Source organism: Macaca mulatta, chromosome 10 (assembly GCF_049350105.2).
Source record: "Macaca mulatta isolate MMU2019108-1 chromosome 10, T2T-MMU8v2.0, whole genome shotgun sequence".
NCBI classification, from domain to species: Eukaryota; Metazoa; Chordata; class Mammalia; order Primates; family Cercopithecidae; genus Macaca; species Macaca mulatta.
Genome location: NC_133415.1, coordinates 14,331,653 through 14,351,346, shown reverse-complemented (window position 1 = coordinate 14,351,346; position 19,694 = coordinate 14,331,653). Strand labels below are relative to the sequence as shown.

Here is a 19,694-nt window from a genome sequence, read left to right as displayed (position 1 = left end):
CCTACCTTCTCTCTGGCTGGAAATATGGGCACATGACCTGCACCCGGCCAACCATGGCACCCTATCACCATGGCTTTGGTGATTGGCCCAAGGGACCATCATGTGACCTAGTTGGAGCCAATCCACTTTCTTCCCTGAAATCTAATATTTGGATAATAGGGAAAAAGGACATCTACTGCTTTTGGATCAAGGTCTATAAGGATGTGGGCTCAGCCCCATCAAGGGTACCTTCCACGTTCCCTGAAGGACCTGGACTCTGGGATGTCTCGCCTGAAGAGGCCAGGGTGCACGGAGCCCACACACACCTGCACATTCACACCCATCTGGACACAGTGTCTGGCAGATAAATTGGCCCAGGCCACCGCTGTTATCAGATGTCACCATCTTTATTGACAAGAGCTAGAGACAGAAGCAGCAAAGGGTTTCCTAACTGGCCTCCCGGGGAACCTTCGAGGACATTGCTCTCCTGTCTTAGGCAGCAAGAAGGCAGGATCAGCCAGAGAAGGCCAGAAGGCCAGGGCATCCTTCCTCTCTCAGACCCTCAGATCTTCCTCAAGGAACCCCAGACCAAGTCCCAGGGCTGGGCCTCCAGCCTCCATCTCCACACAAAATGTGGTTTTATAAACTTCCTTCTCCTCTGAGGGTCTCACTCTCTCCCCAAGTCCTGCCTCCCTGACCCTTGGCCTCTGACCCCCAGACTGCCCATTTCTCATGGCCTACAGTGTCACCACCCCAAAGGACAGACACAGACCGGCCACTTGATGAAGGAGAGGGGGGTATAGGCCAAGCCTGGGGGTGAGGAGGGTACTCCCACTTTATAATCTGATACACCCCACCCTACCCGTTGCAGTGAGCCTCGAAGTTACCTCACATGACTCATTTTCTTGTTAGATCCCAGGAGGCAGCTAAGCTGTGATTCATCTCCATTTGTTGATGGGGAAATTGAGGCCCAGAAGGCCCATGCCAGCCCAGGACCCTGAGGTGTGCTGAAGATCCAAGTCTCCAAAATCTGGTTCCTGTGCTTTCCCTGAGGACCCCTGCCCTCTGCAGGGGGTGGGGAAGTGGAGGGATTTCACCGGGGGTCCCACCCTCCCAGGGCCAGCCTCACCACAGCTCTGAGGGACCATCTCTGGGACAGAGTCTAGGCCCAGCCTTGGATAGTGGCTGCTCCCCGTGGTCCCCCTCCACAGTCCCACTTCAACCTCTTCTTGTCTTTCCTGGGCCTCTCAACCTGTAGTCTCCAGGATGATAGAGCATGGGGAGGCCTGCTCCCCACCCACCAGGGGCTCCCCGGTCCTCCCGATGTCCCTGGTAGCCAGCTTCACCCTAGGGCTTTATTAAGACCTGAGCCCTTCTTGGCAGCACTCTCAGGCCCCTCAGGGACGCAGGCCCTGTGCCCGTCTGTACTCTGTGCATTTGCCGTTGCACCCTGGCTGTTCCACCCTGATCGTGTCCTTCCCTCAGTACTGGTTGGGTGGGGCTGTTGTCGGCAACTCAGGTTCACAGATGCTACCACTGAGCTCAGCCCAGGGAGGCCACAGACGGCTCCAGGAAACAGATATGTGCTTCTCCTTCCCCCACTCATCCTCCCCTTTCCCCCTTGTCTTCCTCTTCCTTCTTCTTCCTCTTCCTCTTCTCCCTTCCTCTTCCTTCTCCTCTCAGCATTCTTCAGCAGACACTGTGCCTTTCCATGCCAGTCCCCATGGGCTGGGTCTCTGCCTCAGTCTCCAGGAGGGGAGAATATGGGTCACAAGGAGAGAAACAGGAATGGCCTCTCCTACAAGGAGGTGCCTGGAAGCCCTCAAAGACCTGGGAACCCCTGGGAGCCCCTACTCCAGCCGTAAGACCCAACGTGAGCTTCCTTGGGGATTCAGTGGCTGACCTCAGCAGGGGTGGAGCCAGGCTTTGGGTGGCCTAAGCTTATGCAGTTTGAGGTCCCTCTTTAAGAAAACGAATACAAAATGACAAGTACAAAAGTAGATGCAGGGCCTTGAAAGAGCCCAGGCAGTGAGAGACCCTGAAGCTGGCCCTCACTCGCTTCCTGGGAAATTCACCTGTTCTCTCTGCGCCCAGGAGCACAGGACCTCCAGCATTGACTGCCTGGGCCAGAAGGGCATGGAGGTTGTTGGGGTTTCCCCGGGTGAAGCCTGAGGCCTAGAGAGGAGCAGAGCTGGTCCAAGGCCTCACAGTCGAGAGGAGGGAGCTGATCTGGGGCCTGATCATTTCTGCGCCACGCCTCCCACCAGGTTAGGCTTTCTTCTGTTTAGGTTTCCAGCCCAGCCCCCAGCAGTTCCTGTGTCCCTGACTCTGAGCCCAAGAAATCCTGGCCTTGGTTTGTCCCTCTGAGGGTCAAGATTCAGGTTGATGCCCCCACACACTCCAGCCCTGGGGGGAGGCCAGTCTGCACCCACCTTTTGCTCGCTCAGCAAGGTCAGCCCAGCAGTAGTGCCCTCCAAACCTCTCATCTGACATAGATCATCCAGGCTGATGACTCCTATCCCTGAGTCACAGAGGAGAAAACAAGTCCCAGAGACTGGAAGCAACCTACCCGAGGTCACACAGCAAGTCCTGGCAGCAACAGCATCAAAGCCCAGGCCCTTCAACATCCTATCATGGGCCTGTGGCACCTTGGGAAGTACACCCTAGGCACACCCACGGCTTCTGCCCCTTCCTCGGGCCACCCCAGCTTTCCCCAGGCCCCTACAGGTAGCTGATGCGCATGGTGCTGGACTTCTCCCCAGTGGAGGCCTCTTGGGGTAGGAGCTGCTGCTCCTTGCTGGCCACTCTGCTGGGCGGCCGCTGCTGTCCACTGGTGCCAGGCTGTGTGATCTGGCTGACTCGGCCGTTCATCTCCTTCCTCTTGCCCCCCTCCCTGCTCTCCTCCCCATCCTCCTCCTCCTCATCCTCTTCCTCAGTCTTCTCCGGGGGCCCCACAGTGGGCTCCTGGCTGCACACGCGGCGGGAGGGCCGCAGCAGGACCCTGCGGAAGCCCTGCTTGAAGCGGTAGGAGAGGAAGCCATAAAGGATGGGGTTGGCACAGCTGTTGGCGTAGGGCAGTGCCACCACCAGGAAGTAGAGCCCGAAGAAGGCAGGCTCCTCGGGCAGTGGGCACACCACGTTGACAATGTTGAGCACGTAGAAGGGCATCCAGCAGAGCACGAAGAGCGCCACCACGGCCACCACCATGCGCGTGACCCTGCGCTCAGAGCGTCGCCGCTGGCACGAGGGCGCCCACACCCGGCGCCCGGCTGAGCGCACCTTCACCACGATGAGTAGGTAGCAGAGGCAGATGACCAGCAGCGGTCCGAAGAAGCCCAGTGCAGCCGTGTAGATGATGAAGCCAGCTCGCCAGGCTGCTGCCGGCTCGGGCCACTGCATGTGGCAGGTGCTCATGCCGCGGGGCACTCCTGAGAAGACCACCACGGGCAGCACCACCACGGCTGAGGCCACCCACACGGCCGCGCTGACCATGCGGGCCACCGGAGCCGTGCGCCAGCGGGCCGAGCGGGTGGGATGTACCACGGCCAGGTAGCGGTCCACGCTCATGACGGTCAGGCAGAAGATGCTGGTGAACTGGTTGATGCCATCCACTGCCATGACCAGGCGGCACATGAGGGAGCCGAAGGGCCAGTAGGACAGGGCGTTCTGGGCGGCCAGGAAGGGCAGGCCCAGCATGAAGAGCTCGTCAGCCAGTGCCAGGTTGAGGATGTAGACGTTGGTGACTGAAGGGCTGGCCGTGTGCCGCAGGACCACATAGATGACCAGAGAGTTACCCAGCAGGCCCACCACGCACACCACCAGGTAGACCAGGGGGATCAGAACGCCACTGACAGCCAGCCCTGCTGGGCTTGGGGCCGCTGACACATTGCCCAGGGTGGCATCTGGGGGCCAGGCCAAGGAGGCATTCTCGGGTTCTGAGGTCGTGGACACCGATGATGATGGAGGAAGCGTGTCCATGGCTGAGGGGAGGTTGCTCAGCAGTCAGCTATTTGCCTGGGGGAAGGAAAAACAGCTCGGTCACGGCAGAGAATGGCTTTCTCTGTGCTGCCCTCTCCCATCACGCTGAACCTGGGGACCTGCCGCATGCCCATCCTCCCATCGTCTGAGAGATTTCAGAGGATGGGAAGTGCACCATCTCATTCACCCTGCACAGTGCCACAAGGCTGAGTCATGTTATCCCCTTTTCTCAGATGAGGAAACTGAGGCTTGGGGAGGTGAGGTGATCATTCTTCATCGTGGGGAGAGGGTGTGGTGTGCGGCATGAAGTCATACTGTTTCATCAACCAATACCTGCCCTTCCTTTCTACATGTGAGGCCCCAGCTGGCAGGCCCCTGTGAAGTGGGTTGCATTGCTGGCGAGACCAACAGGTCTCGTCCTGACATCTGAAAAACACTGCTTCATATCACAGGACCTTCACCTGGAAACCCGCTCCCTACCTGAACTTCAGAGGATCCATGAACGCCCGAAACTCCAGGTGAAGGTTAATATCAGATTCTTCAGGTTCCAAATGGAGTTAAGAACCACAGGCTTGGGGTGTCCCCTCCCTTGGGAGTCAGAGTCCTTAGCGCCCCCCATCAGCCTGGGCCATCCCACTATGCCCCTCCCAAAGGCCCTGCCCAGGAAGGTTGGCTATGAACCTGGGGGGCAGGTGGTTGAGACCCCTTCTCCTCAGCGGCCGGCTGGGGTTGGAGAACTTTACAATTCACTTAGTAGATGGTATCCAAGAGCAGCCCCGCCCCCTGGCTGGAGGGGCCAGCTGCCTGGAGAGGGGAACATTTTCAGAAGGGATTTGCAGCACAAGCAAGAGCCCCCACTGCACTCCACGTGCTCTCTTAGTGTCTTTCTCATCCCATGCCTGCGTGTAAGAAGCCGGGGCTCCTCCGGGCTCCCCTGCAAGACTCTGATCCCCTCCCATGTGGAGTCTCCAGCCAGCTTTGGACCCTCCCCACTGCTTTCCGCCCTGTCACTTTCCCACAGGCACAAGCTCTGCCTCAGTGTCAGGCATCAAATGAACCAGGAAGCCTGGAGTGGGCCAATTCCAATGCCAAGGGGGAATGTCCGACCCCACTGCGGAAAGCCACGCTCAGGAGGCGGCCCAGGCAGGGCCAGGCTGGAAGCAGGAGCCTCCTCTGGGGCCTGGACCACCCACTGCACCCCTTCTTCCTAATTATCCCTCAATCCCCTGGCTCCTGGCTGTCCTCAGATTCTCCCTGCAGAAAACCCTGAAGGGAAGAGAAATCTCTCAGAGGAGAAGCTCTTCTTCTAATATCCCTGACACTGGGCCTGCAGTTCCTCCCTCCACTGGGAGCTGTGGTCCGCACTGCCCTATACGGACGTCACTGTTGAGGTGCAAAGCTTCTGGGAAGGAAAGGCACCCCAAATCCAAACAAACACCTCTGAGCACGCCTGGCTACCCTTGCCCCAAGGACCTGGGGCTGCAGCGGGCTTACAGTGCCAGGCTGGGTGAAGTCAAGGGTAGCAGGGAACCCCTAGGCCATGGCTTCTCCAAAAGCATCCCAAGCTGGCTGGGCTCAGAGCATCTCCTCCCTGTTCCTGGGGCTGGGAGAAGAGAAGGATTCTGAGCCTGGGTCATCCCCCAACCTGTCCTCAACCCATCCTTCTCCCCAACCCCTCATCAGGTCTCCTGGGCCTGGAACAGCAGCACTAAGGGAGGGGCACCTAGACAGTGGGCTAGAGGATCCTAACAGTGCTGCCAGCTGCTCATCACTGAGCCCTGACTGTGCCAGGTGCCAGGCTAAGCCGGTGAACTGCAGTATCCTATGGTGTCCCATGAGGGAGGCACTACTGTCATCCTCACTGCACAGATGGGGAGCAAACGTGAGGTCACATGTTCTGGTCACAGCTAGGAAGTGGCAAATCTAGAAAAATTTGTAGTGACGACCTCTACGCCCATTCCACAGGCTGGCAAACTGAAGCCAGGCCTGGGAAGGCACCCACCTGAGTGCCCAGCTGGTACCCCGCTTTCCCAGTTGCCCCCAGGGCTTTGAGCTATGAGGATCATGGACTCAAAGCCTAATGGACCTTAGAGATCTTAAAATAGAATTTGGAATTCTTAGAACAGTCAGAGAATCTTACAGCCATAGGATTTTAGACTCAGTATCCTTGAATCAAAGAATGTTAGAATTTCAGAATGCTAGAATGAGTCCATCTTAGACCTGGAATTGTGGAACCTGGAACCTTAGAGCCCTGCCTCCTTGGCAGGGGACCCGCGTCACCATCTACCTTGCCGCCCTGTGATGTGCACAGATCCTCTTTATAGCATCCCTGCTGGTCAGCCAATCACAAGCCAGGGCTAGATGAGGGAGGGGAGCACCAGGCTCGCGAGAGAAGCAAGGAGCTGGGCAGGCCTAATTTCCAGGCTTCAGGGACAGATGCCCCTGGGGTAGCCCACTGGGGGTAAGCTCTGAGGTTGTCCCACCCCCACGCCTGCCCAGCACACATCTGTGCACCCACAAGCGCATGCGCTGACACACACATGGTCCTGACAGGAACGCGGCACGCCTAGCCAGACCCTCCTTTGTACCAGGGAATGCAGTCGCCCCTCCCAGAACCCCTGGCCCCCTCCTGGAAAACCCTGTCTCCACCTTTATCTCAGCCGGTCGTCCCTGTCAAAGTTTGAGGTGCCCAGGGAGCAGAAGCAGGGAAATTACAGCTTTCCAAGCACGTAAGCCAGACCTGCAATTGAGGTGCCGTCTTTTCTTTAAAGAGCTGGAATCCTGTGCATGATCTAGTTCATCCTTGGGAAGGAGGGACTTTTCCTCCCTGTCTGGTTTATCTTTGGCACAAGCTTGCCTGAAAGCTGGGGGCGGACTCCTCGGAGGACTGTTCAGGAGGAGACAGCACAGAGAGGGTGAGTGGCTGCCTTGAGCCCCACAGCCCTAATAATTCAGGGAGGCCAGGCACCCCAATCATTCTCCATTTGCCCATCTCTCACTCGCTAGAACACTGGCTCTTGAATGCAGGGGCCCTGATTGATTGATTTCTTAACCCCAGAACCTAGGACATCACCCAGAACAGCCATAAATGTGAACAGCCAAGCAGTTCAGCAAGGAGAGCTCCAAGGTGGGACACTGTCCCCAGATGGAAGCCTCAGACTCACATCACGAGATCCTCAAGAAGCCCAAGAGGGAGAGTTTTTAGAGAAGAAGAAGTTGAGGCTCAGAGAGGTTAAGTAAGCTGCACAGGGTCACCCAGCTGGAGAGTGGGAAGCCAGAATTCGAACTCAGTTCTGTCTACTTCTAAACCATCAGTACCTCCTGGCCCCACTTGGCTCCTCTGAAGGCCTCAGGCTGAGAAGAATCAAAGGCCATGACAGTCCTGAAGAGTGCAGGGCGATGGCTCCTGGCTCGCTGATTGTCCTCTACACCCTTGGGCCTTCTCCCCAAAGAGACCTGGCTTATGCTTGTCAGCGCCAACTGACTCACTCGCACCCCAGGCCTGGGGCCTTATCCCAGGAGCACACCCCACAGGCCCAGGGTTGGGGGCTTGGGCTCTGTTGCACAGCAATGACGCCAAATTGCTGTGTGACCTCGGGCAAGTCACTTCTCCCCCCTGCACCTCAGTTTCGTCGTATGACTTCGGGCAAGTCACTTATCCCCCTGGACCTCAGTTTCATCGTATGGAAGACAAGCGGACCCACTTCCCAGGGTTGTTTGCAGAGATTAAATGGAGGCGTGCCAAGCACAGTGCCGGGTATGGAGGGGGAGCTCAGGAGAGCTGCCACGTGAGCTGGGAAAGCCAACGACATGACGCATCTGGCTCCCTCCAGCCCTGACAGCCTGCGATTCTGTGATTCCGAGATCCTGGAATCATGGCACAAGATTCTGAGACTAATGCCCCTGCCCCTGCAGCTGGCCGGGAGGTCACAGGAAGGCCTCCCTCCTGCCTCCCTGGGACTCCCCACCCTCTGCCTCCCCAGCCCCAGCCTCCCAAGTTCATCCTGGGCAGAGGATGGGCTTCCGGGACCCCACCCTTCGGGACATCATCCGGGCCCCAGCCTCCTTACCTGCCCATAGGGTGAGGGCTTCCCTCCTTGTCGCCAGGCTGGTTATCATTCTGCTGTCCCCTCTCCCTGCCCAGTCCCCAGGGTCATTAGCCCTGGGATTGGTTAGGAGGGCACTCCTAACTGGGGTCCCCACGCGGCACCCACTTCTAGACTGCTTGCGGGCTCAGGTCCCCTCCCAGGCCCTCGGCCACGGCTGTCCACAGAGCCTCTCCCATCTGGTCTCCGGCCCTGACTTCCCAACCAGCGCCTGGTACGTCACCCCCCATCTCCAGGACACATCCTGGGGGGGCAGGGGCAAGGATAAAGGGGGAGAAGCTTCCCAGGGTGAAGAAGAGAAAAGGGGAACGAGGGACGCACAAACCAATAGAAATAGAGGGGAAAGGGGGTCGGGAGGAGGTGGAGAGAGAGAGAGAGAGAGAGAGAGAGAAAGAGGGAGGGGGAGAGAGAGAGAGAGAGGGAGAGGAGACCGTGAGTAGGAGGAAAGGCAGAATGAGGGGGAGTGATGAAAGATGCGTGACAGGGAGAAGACGAAGAGGAAAGAGAGGAGAGGAGACACGGGTGAGAGGGAGAGATGCAGAGAGAGGCAGGATAGAGAGGAGGAGGGAGGAAGGAGAACGAGGGGTTGGCAGGGAGAGTGACAGAGAGGGACTGTGCCACAGATGGTGACATGGAGCCCGCGAAAGGAGGGAGCAAGCAGGGAGGGGCCGAGGGCCAGAGAGCAGGTGTGGGGGGTGGGGGGCAGGTTAAGGGAGGAGGCCCAGCGAGGGAGCAGGAGGGGGGCAGACCCTGTTACCGAGGAGATTTCAGCCACCCACGCCCGCTGGCCTTGGCTCCCGCAGGGAGTTGGAGAAAAGAATGTGCTCAGTGCTCAGGGGAGCTGAGGCTGCCAGCCAGTAGCCAGAGCAGCTCCCCGAGGCCACTGCGGCACAGGTCCCACGGGGCTACAGCTGTGTCCCAAGGCAAGGCTGGGTGTGAGGCTGACCAGCCCGAGAGTCCACAGTCCAGCCCTGCAGTCGGGCATACCAGCCGCAGCCAGCACCGGCCACCGGGGAGGCCGGGTGGGGGTCATTAGCCCTGGGATTGGTTAAATCTGGAGAGCCCCAGGCAGGGTGCGTAGAAGGACAGAGTAGAGAACCAATATTTCAGGCTTTGAGGGCAAAATCATTGTGCCGGGAGAAAACAGAGTTTCACTATTTTCTAACTGACAAAACTCAAAATAGAATAATAATAATTCAGGCCAGTGTTTTGTAATGCAGGTCCACTAATGAGAAGAATAGAGTTCTTTTTAGAGGCAACATAGTTTGCTTAATTGGAGTTTAGAGTTAGTGTTTCATCCAACTGATTGCAAATGGTCATCCGTAAAAACCATTCTCAGCTCGTCGGCTGCACAAAAACAGGCAGTGTGTGGGATGTGCCCCATGGGCCACATTTACTGATCTCTGGTCTAAGAGACTCTGCCCTGTGGTCCTGAGCACAGGCCCAGCTGTCTTGGGATGCCATGCCCCAGCCTGTGCTGATTCCTGCCTCAGCACAGGAGTGATAAGGAAAGGAACAGTCAGAGACGGGAGGGAGAAGGACACGCGTCTTGGCTGAGCACCTACTACGTGCCAGGCACCACCTAGGATGCTTTCCAAACTGGGCCATTCCTTGGGACCAGGGCTGGATCTCCTTTGTCACTAGGTACCTGGGGCTGCAGAGAACTGGAAGTTGAATTCGTCCAGAAGTGCTACCGTGCGTGCGGCAGCACACAGTAGGACACACCCGCTTCCACCCGGAGCTGGCCTGGTCTCTTAACGCTGCCCCTCCGTTTGCCATGTGCCCGGGTCAAGGCCCTTGCTCCAGGTCTCATTGTCTTGGTCTGTACAAGTTCATGAGGTGTGGGTGGGCTCCTGGGAGCATGTCCTCAGGGTCAAGGGTGGGTTTTCCATGGCACTGACCACCCTTCCCTACCCATGGCTTCTCCCTGCCCTCAGAATAAAAGCTCTCCCCCGGCAGCCCACCTGGCACTGCAGCTTTGAGTCTGCCGCCTGCGCGGGCCTCCTCCTCTGCGGATTTCCCTCGCCCCTCTGTGCCCTAGGCGCAGCCAGCCTCATGTATCCATTCACTTATTCCTGCAGGTTGGGGTACAGGGGCTGAAGACTGGACAGGGGAGTTTGAGCCCCAGCTCTGCCCTTGCCGTGCAGTGAACTTGAACTTCAGTTTTCTCCTTCAGTAGAGTGTACACCCCTGACTGCCCGGCCCGGGGGTTCTTGTGAAGGTTAAAGGAGTAAATGTTTGTCAGCGTGCCCCCAGTCACACACCTCCCCAGCTCCGAGCCTTGCTGCTCCTGCCCAGAACCCCTCCACTGCTCTCCATCCACAGGCTCCCTTCTGGGCCAGGCCAGTGAAGGGGTTCAGGACACACCACCCCAGAATATGCCACTCTGACACATTGATTTCTTTTTTTTTTTTTTTTTTTTTTTGAGACGGAGTCTGGCTCTGTCGCCCGGGCTGGAGTGCAGTGGCCGGATCTCAGCTCACTGCAAGCTCCGCCCCCCGGGTTTACGCCATTCTCCTGCCTCAGCCTCCCGAGTAGCTGGGACTACAGGCGCCCGCCGCCTCGCCCGGCTAGTTTTTTGTATTTTTTAGTAGAGACGGGGTTTCACCGTGTTCGCCAGGATGGTCTCGATCTCCTGACCTAGTGATCCGCCCGTCTCGGCCTCCCAAAGTGCTGGGATTACAGGCTTGAGCCACCGCGCCCGGCCACATTGATTTCTTTGAACTAAAGGCACTTCAGAAACAGCAGGTGCAGAAAGGGTGCTCTGACCTCCCCTTTTCTTCCTGAAAGCAGGAGCGAAAATGCCCTGTGAAAGACGCCCTCCCTATGCTAGGAGGAAGAAAGACATTCTTATTACCGGATAAGGAGAGTCGAGGCCAAAAGAAAACCGTAAGAACAAATCGTTTAACCCTTATCTTCCCAGTTACACAATCGCCATTCTTTGTTCAACCTGACACAAAAGCCCTTATGTCTAGTCACTTCTTTGGGTCTTGGTCATTTGGGCGGGGGGTGGAGGGGGCTCCCTCATACATGCAAATGAAATCTGTATGTTTTTCTCCTGCTGATCTGCCTTATGTCCGTTTAATTCTTCAGCCCAGCCAGAGACACTAAGACAGTAAAGAAGGGTTTTTCCTCCTCCACCCCACCGTCGCCTTGCACTCCCCTGCTTCCACCCTCGCCCCCTACTCAGCAGAGAGAGTGAGTCCATTACAAACATAAGTCATCCCAGCTGCCTCTTTGAGACCTTCCCATGGCCACCTGCTCTTTTTGTCAAGTAAAATCCACAGTCCCTACCGCGGCCTAGGGGCCCCGTGTAACGAGCCTCAGCCTGCGCTCCTGCCACTTGGCCCTCTTCTCGTTCTAAAGCACCAGGGCCTCCATCTGAACCTCACTGGTGTCGCGAGTCCCTAGCAGTCCACTCCGGGTCCCCCTCTTCACGAACTTCAGCATGGTTAGGCATCCCCTGCTCTGGCAGCCTTCTCCAGAGCCCTCCCCTTCTCGGACACTCCCTTCTTCAAGATTCCTTGAAATAAAAGCAAATAAAATGTGCTTTTATTTCATCAAAGTACTGTTTGCAAGTAAATTTAGAAACCAGTAGAATAGTCCCCCCTTTACGCCCCTTATAATACCTTGGGACATACATCCCAATACATGAAGCGGATGCCTGAAACCATGGATAGTAGTGAACCTGCATATGTATGCTATTATTTTTTCCTGTATGATGTTTTACATACCTATGATAATTTTTAAAAATAGAAACAGGGTCTCACTATGTTGGCCAAGCTGGCCTCAAACTCCAGGCCTCAAGCGATCCTCCCACCTCAGGTTCTCAAAGTACTGGTATTATAGGCATGAGCCACCCTGCCCAGCCTGATAATTTTTTCTTTTTTTTGAGACAGAGTCTCGCACTGTCATCCAGGCTGGAGTGCAGTGGCGCCATCTTGGTTCACTGCAACCTCCGCCTCCCAGGTTCAAGCGATTCTCTTGCCTCAGCCTCCCGAGTAGCTGGGATTACAGGCTGATAATTTTTTTTTTTAAATAAAAGTTCTCACCTATGTATTACTGAACCCAGCCTACTAGTGCAGAGCATATAAACAAAGAGAAAAAGTACCTTCCCAATCAAACATGTCCAGCTGTCCAGACAGTGGTGACATTTTCAGCTTGCGATGGTAAGATGATCATGACCTTGATACAACGTAAATATGTGTAGCATCTCACGCTTAGTTCCTTATAGACCCAGCTTGGTTCTTTCCAATACCTCCTTTTGGAGCTGTACCTGATGTTATTGCCAGTTTTCATACAAATCCACTGGGGAAATGGGTCCTTTTTGCTTTTGTTTCTTGCGCAGGAATGACTTGATCCTGAGAGTCTTGTGAGAAGCTGTGGCGAGAAGCGGAGTCAACCACACACCACGATGGTGGAGAAAGATAATGTTTAATTTATAAATTAGGCACAGTTAAGAGATGAACAGCAATAATTAATCATACACTATACAATAGAACAATTATAACAATATACTCTAACAGAAGTTATGTGATGGTGATCTCTCTCTTTCTCTGTTTTTTTCTTTCAAAAGCTATTAGTATTTTTGGACTGTGGTTGCCCGAAGGTAACTGAAACTCCACAAAGTGGACTACTGTAGTGCTGAAAAGGTTTATAACAGCAAAAAACAGCAGTCGTCCCGCGTCCCTCCCGCCCCTCCCATCCCAGAGGTAATCCCACCCACTCAGCAATTGCTCCCTCGGTTAAACTCTTTCTTGCTAAATATAATATTGATTTTTTAATGTCTTAATCCCTCAATTTTACCCGTTATCTACTGACTGCTCTTATAGTAGAGGAGAAGTTTACATTTCTTACACACTCTCACCCCTTCTCCCCATCTTGTCGAGTTTCTGTTAAATGCATATCCAGTGTTCCCATGATTAATGCAATGTAAATATTATTTCCTGCTCAGCCAGGAGTTCATAATTGCTTCGTTTTTTTCATTTGCTTCGTGTTTTTCATTTGCTTCATTTTTTGGTTTTTAAAAATATCTTCAATTTCCTGCACTAAGCATTTCCACACGTTGCTATAGCTTCGTAAAAACCACACAGTGGAGTTTCCAGAGTCCAGCCTCAGGGACGATTTTGTCCTGGAGACTACTGAGCTCCTCTTATCTGGGCCAGCTGCCCTTGGGCCCGTGTGCAGCTGACATCCCGAGATTCTCTCTCCATTATTGTTTGGGGATTGCCTTCAGCTTTTTCCTGTATGAATCCAGTTTCTTAGATTCCATGTCCTCCTTCTTGATGTTTTACTCTCTCATTTTGTGGGGGACTTGGGGGGTTGGTTTTTTTGTTTTGTTTTGTTTTTGAGACAGGGTCTTGCTCTGTCACCCAAGCTGGAGTGCAGTGGTGCAATCTCAGCTCGCTGCAACCTCTGCCTACCAGGCCCAGGCGATCTTCTCACCTCAGCTTCCTGAGTAGCTGGGACTACAGGTGCATGCCACCATGCCCAGATAATTTTTGTATTTTCAGTAGAGATGGGGTTTTGCCATGTTGCCAAGGCTGGTCTTGAACTCCTGGGCTCAAGTGATCCACCTGCCTCAGCCTTCCAAAGTGCTGAGATTACAGATGTGAGCCACCGCGCCTGGCCTCCTCTCTCATTTTAATAGAGCATAGCTCCTAGTAACTTTCAGAGAAAGTGTGCATGTTTCAAAATAGTGAATTCCCCTCTCACACTTGTTGATAGATAGGCTAGGTATAGAATTTGAGATTGAGAATGACTCTGACTCAACTGACAGAAGGCATCTGTGGGTGTCTCTAGCGCTTCCAGCACAATTCTTTTTTTTTTGAGACAGAGTCTGGCTCTGTCGCCCAGGCTGGAGTGCAGTGGCGCGATCTCGGCTCACTGCAAGCTCCGCCTCCCGGGTTCACGCCATTCTCCTGCCTCAGCCTCCCGAGTAGCTGGGACTGCAGGCGCCTGCCATCATGCCCAGCTAATTTTTTGTATTTTTAGTAGAGACGGGGTTTCACTGTGTTCACCAGGATGGTCTCGATCTCCTGACCTCATGATCCGCCCGTCTCGGCCTCCCAAAGTGCTGGGATTACAGGCTTGAGCCACCGCACCCGGCCTCTAGCACAATTCTTAATCCCAATCCACTGTGTGTAACTTAAGCTAACTTTTTTTATTATTATTATTCTGGAATCTTCTAGGATCTTTGCCTTATCCTTAAATTTCTGAAAATTTTATAACAAGACTTGCTTGAGTCTTTTTTCATTTGTCATCTGGAGCATCAAGTGGCCTTTTAATGTGAAGATTGGTGTTCTTCAGTTCTGAGACATTTTTCTGTTATTTCCTTCTGTAACTCCTATTATTTGAATATTGGGCCTCCTGGATGAAATCTTTACTTTTCCTGTTGCTCGTCTTTATCATTTTGTTCTACTTCCTGGGAGGTTTTTTACAAATCTGTTTTTATCTTCCAATCCCTCTTTTTTTAAATCAACATATTTTTCATTTCCAAGAACTCTCTCCTGTTTTTTATTATTTTTTGTTTGTTTGTTTGTGTTTTTTGAGACAGAGTCTCACTCTCTCACTCTCTCACTCTGTCACCCAGGCTGGAGTGCAGGGGCACAATCTCAGCTCACTGCAACCTCCGCCTCCTGGGTTCAAGTGATTCTCCTGCCTCAGCCTCCTGAGTAGCTGGGATTACAGGTACATGCCACCACACCCAACTAATTTTTGTGATCTTAGTAGAGACAGGGTTTCACCATGTTGGTCAGGCTAGTCTCGAGCCCCTGGCCTCAAGCAATCCATCCACCTCGGCCTCCCAAAGTGCTGGGATTACAGGAATGAGCCACCACGCCCAGCCAGTTCTCGCCTGATTTCTGCCTCCTCCTTTGCTGTGGCCTTCTGTACTCATTTGTGGATGTACGTTTCCTTAGCTCTTCAAGGATGGCAATGATGGTTTTGTCAAAGTTTTCTTCTGCTCACTGCATCATCTTTATTGTTTGCTGATATTCATTTTCTTCTACTTGTTTGATTGGGTGTCTTTCATTTATCATTTGGGGCAATAGCTATCATTAGAGCCTTCTTCAACCAGTCATTCTGTGTTAGCCACTCCTGTTTCAGAGTGAGGCATTAAGGCCGGGCACGGTGGTTCACGCCTGCAACCCCAGCACTTTGGGAGGCTAAGGCAGGCGGATCACCTGAGGTTGGGAGTTCAAGCCCAGCCTGACCAACATGGAGAAACCCTGTCTTTACTAAAAATACAAAATTAGCCTGGCGTGGTGATGCATACCTGTAATCCCAGGGCTCAGAAGGCTGAGGCAGGAGAATCACTTGAACCCAGGAGGTGGAGGTTGCGGTGAGCTGAGATCGTACCATTGCACTCCAGTCTGGGCAACAAGAGTGAAGCTCTGTCTCAAAAAAAAAAAAAAAAAAAAAATTGAGGCATTAAAATCTGACCGGAGCCCAAGAGCAGTACTTGTACAATGGTGGGCATCTCTGTGGGGCAGCTGGATCTTTAGTCAAGGACACCCCAAAGTCAGCATCTGTAAGACTTTTCTCTGGGGTGACCAGATCCTCCAATTTCATTCCTGGCGTGAGTGTATGGCTGGGTGCTGGCGCATCTGAAATGGGCCAGGGAAGGGGGCTGGGGTCACCATGTTCAGTGACCCCAGACTTTCACTTAATCTCCTTGTGTCAGTCAGATAGTGCTGTGTAACAAACAACCACAAAAGTCTCTACGGCACACTACAGTAAGTATTTCTTCTCTTCACACATGTTCGGGTCAGCTGGGATGAACTGATCTAGACTGGGCTCGACTGGGCAGATCTGTGTGAAGTTGCGGGTCTGCAGGTCAAGCAGGCCGCTCTGTTCTGTGTTTCTCCTTTACTCTGGGAACCAGTGGGCTCATCCAGGGCATGTTAATTTTTTTGGCTGCATAAGAGAGCATGTCCACGGGGACAAGCCCACGAAGTCTCTCCTGGCGCAGTTGTCGTCATCCCAGTGGCCACAAGTCACATGGCCAAGCCCAGCATCAGGGGAGAGGGGAAACGCGCCCTTCCCATGGAGGGCATGTCAATATCTCTCTGGAACGTGGTAGGAATGGTGGGTAGGGAGGGTAGGAGTGGAGGAGTGATTGTTTGCAAGGCATCATCGAATTGACAGCATCTCCAAAAGCAGTCTGGTGCCTCACCCCCACTCTGCCCTGTAGCGAATGTCTCTGGGTCCAGAGAACTCTGGCTGAATTCTCCCTGCCGGGGTTAGCGAGGGGTGAATGCCTGACCACATAATGGAAAAGAGAAGATCTGGGGTGGTGCTGGGGGATCTCACTCCTCCTAAGCAGACTCCCACACAACCCCCCGTTTTCAGCCTCCTGCCTCACCATCCATGATGTCTGGGTTCCCTAATTCTGAGCCTCCCCAGGGTTCTGCAAGAACAGATGATTTGCATCTTTTCTGTCTCCAAAGCCCCTACTCCACCCCACCATGCAGCAGCAGGCATTTAGGTTTGCCTTCCTCAGCTCTGTTCAATCATTTACCACCCTCCATCTGCTCTCGCTGCTCATACATTGTGGTTTGGGGTTACAGGTGTCTCCTGGCTTCTTTGAAGGTGGGAGTTTGCGTTTCTGTTTCTTGTTCTCCTTATTGTCGTGGCTGCTTTTCAGCGAGGAGGTGGGGGTGGAAACATCTCTACCCTAGCGCCTTGAGACCAGAGTCTCTTCCTTTCTATATTGAATATATTTCTGTGATCTGTGGATCAAGCCACATGGTAGATGTCTATTCACACGTCTGTCTCTCCCACTGGCTTCTGAACCACTGGTGAGCAAGGAGCTGTACCTCACCCCTCTCTGCACCTCCAGCTCCTGCCACAGCTTGGTGTGAAGCATGTAGTTAGTAGGTGGGAACTGTATTGATTGAATTTTGGATTCTGTGGAAAACTGCTCATTTCACCTTCCTTGAGGTCCTCTCCAGAAGCCTTCTAGGGACATCCTGGATCTGCCTCTCCCTCTCCGGGGCCTGTCCTGCTCTGCCTCCCATATCATGTGAGAGCTGGATGGAGTCAGATGTCCCCAAATGTCAATATCTCTCTGGAGCATGGTAGGAACGGTGGGTAGGGAGGAGAGGTCAGAGACCAGAGGAGCAGATAATGAAGAGTCTAGACTACAAAAAGTCAAGGTTTCAGTATCAGTGCCTGTGTCACAAACCACCTCAAAATGTAGTGGCTTACAATAGCCATGTTATTATCCCTTATGATTCTGTGGGTTGGCTGGGCTCATTCGGGCCATTCTTTTCTTTCATGGTGGCCAGCTGCGAGTCATCTGGAGACTCAGCTAGGCAAGCACATCCAGGTCAGCTCTCGCACATGGCTGGCACCTGGCTGGGGTGGTTGGAGGCTGGGCTCAGCTGGGTTGCTGGCATGGTTCAGTCTCTCTCGTTTCATGAAAGTCCATTCTTTCACCCACTTACTCATTTGTACAAATGACATTCATTCCACATGGATTAGGTGGCCAGGACTCACTAGGGTCTTAGTGTAAAACAAAACACACAGGTCCTTGTGTGTGTTTGAGCTTATAGTCTAGAAGGGAAGCACTTTTTGAACAAATAGACCTATTTAATAAACACTTAATTATAAACAGTGATGAAGACTGTTCTTCAACAGAGGCACCAAGAGAGAAGCAGGAGGAGGAGGTGATCGAGATTGACTGTGGGCTGATTGCGGAGGAAGCTCTGGGTGCTATGGGTAGAAGGAGCGGCTTGAGCAAGGGTCCCAGGGTAGAAAGGGGCCTGGCATGCAGTGCAAATCCTGGGAGCAGCCTGCATTAGTCTGTTTTCACACTGCTAATAAAGACATACCCCCAGCCTGGCCAACATGGCAAAACTCTGTCTCTACTAAAAATACAAAAAGTAGCCGGGTGTGGTGGCACATGCCTGTAGTCCCAGCTACTCAGGAGATTGAGGCAGGAGAATTGCTTGAACCTGGGAGGCGGAGGTTGCAGTGAGCTGAGATCATGCCACTATATTCCAGCCTGGGCAACAGAGCAAGACTCTATCTCAAAAAATAAAACAAAATTAAAAATAAAAATAAAGACATACCCAAAACTGGGTAATTTATAAAGGAAAGAGGTTTAATTGCCTCACAGTTTAGCATGGCTGGGGAAACCTCAGGAAACTTACAATTATGGCAGAAGGGGAAGCAAACACGTCCTTCTTCACATGATGGCAGGAAGGAGAAGTACCAAGCAAAAGGGGAGAACCCTTTATAAAACCATCAGATCTCATGAGAACTCACTTACTATCACGAGAACAGCATGGAGGTAATCATCCCCCTCCCCCATGATTCAATTACCTACCACTGGGTTCCTCCCACCTGGATTATGGGATTCAATTACCTCCCACTGGGTTCCTTCCTTGAGATTATGGGAACTACAGTTCAAGATGAGATTTGTGTTGGGACACAGCCAAACCAGATCACAGCCCTTGTGGCTGGAGCTTTGCAAGGAAAGGGAAGATAGTGCCAAGTGAGATCTGGAGGTAGAAACTGGCAACATCCTATAGGCCTTGTAGGTGAGGGCAGAGGTTTCATGCCAAACGTCCTGAGATGCCATTGGAGGGTGTTATACAAGGGAGTGGTATAACGTGATTGGTGATTGGTGGTTTAACATGATCATTCTGGCCACTCTGTGGAGATAAACAATGGCCAAAGGCAAGAGTGAAAACAAGAAGGCCAGACAGGAGATATGAGCGTTAGGATTGATGCTCAGGGAATATTTGCTTTCCTCCAAGTCTGGGAAGAGTTCCTGTCCCTGCCCCATTGGTGGTGCTGGGCTCAGCCATGTGAAGCATGAGCAGAGGCCTTAAACACTGCATGGTTTGGCTTGACTTCTCATGCTCCTGTGAGAAGGATGAGAAGGACATGCCCCAGGGAATGCTGGTCTAAGGAGGATGACAGACAGGTGGAGCCAACACACACACACCCACAGCCAGCAACGAGACCACCCATCCCCAGCCTGAAGCCAAGTCACCAGCCAAACCCTCCTAAGTCAGCAGACCCACTGTCCACCTACAACTAGTGAGTGTGAGAATACGGGCCTGCTGCTGCTTGCCTCTGCGTTTGAAGGCGGTTTGGTTCGTTACACAGCATTATTGTGCCAATCGCTGACTATGACAGGAGGCTACCGCAGGAATCCAGCAAGGAAACAGTGCTGACCTGGACATTAGAAACCGTGGCAATGCAGAGAAGTGGGGGGCGCTGGGGAGATTGTCGGTGATGGGTTGGAAGTGGAAGGTGAGGGAGAAGGTGTCAAGGAGGACGCCCAGGTTTTTGGTTTGAGAGCCTGGATGCATTTACTGAATGATGAAGGCTGGGTGGGGCGTGTGAGTTTGAAATGCTCAGGAGACATCCAAGCAGAAGGGCCATTTCCTGGGGCTGTCTGCTGGCTGGACAGCCTCCCCACTGGCCTGTGAGCTTCTGGGAGCAGACTCATGCTTGACCTACCCCCAAGCCTTGGGCTTGACACACGGTCTCAATAACTATTTGCTGAAGGATTCAATGACTGAATAAGTCAGTGGTTCTATTAGCATTTTTGACGGCACAGTTGTTTGTAAACGAGGAAAATCCCCAGGCCACCTGGTGGAAAACGGAGTATAG

The 19,694-nt window shown here is 53.3% G+C and overlaps 1 protein-coding gene and 2 long non-coding RNA genes across 5 annotated transcripts; 2 read left to right on the top strand and 1 right to left on the bottom strand.

Moving 5' to 3' along the window:
* Positions 1–370: 370 nt before the first annotated feature.
* Positions 371–12,676, bottom strand: SSTR3 (somatostatin receptor 3). 3 transcript variants are annotated; one of them, XM_077949785.1, is made up of 3 exons: positions 8,028–8,617; positions 6,698–6,844; positions 371–3,993 (listed from the first exon to the last, which is right to left on the bottom strand). In XM_077949785.1, the coding sequence occupies exon 3, from the start codon at positions 3,955–3,957 to the stop codon at positions 2,701–2,703; it is 1,257 nt and encodes a 418-aa protein (XP_077805911.1). In that variant the 5' UTR covers positions 3,958–3,993; positions 6,698–6,844; positions 8,028–8,617; the 3' UTR covers positions 371–2,700. The 3 variants fall into 3 exon arrangements, with proteins under 3 accessions (XP_077805911.1, XP_077805912.1, XP_015005771.2); XM_077949786.1 differs by lacking the exons at positions 6,698–6,844; positions 8,028–8,617 and adding an exon at positions 12,175–12,676; XM_015150285.3 differs by lacking the exon at positions 6,698–6,844.
* Positions 3,068–8,626, top strand: LOC144331743 (uncharacterized). The gene is made up of 2 exons (XR_013399113.1): positions 3,068–4,475; positions 7,016–8,626. It is a non-coding gene; the product is annotated as an uncharacterized LOC144331743 (long non-coding RNA).
* On the top strand, positions 11,840–12,591 carry LOC144331742 (uncharacterized). Its single transcript, XR_013399112.1, has 2 exons — positions 11,840–11,903; positions 12,069–12,591. It is a non-coding gene; the product is annotated as an uncharacterized LOC144331742 (long non-coding RNA).
* Positions 12,677–19,694: the final 7,018 nt, after the last annotated feature.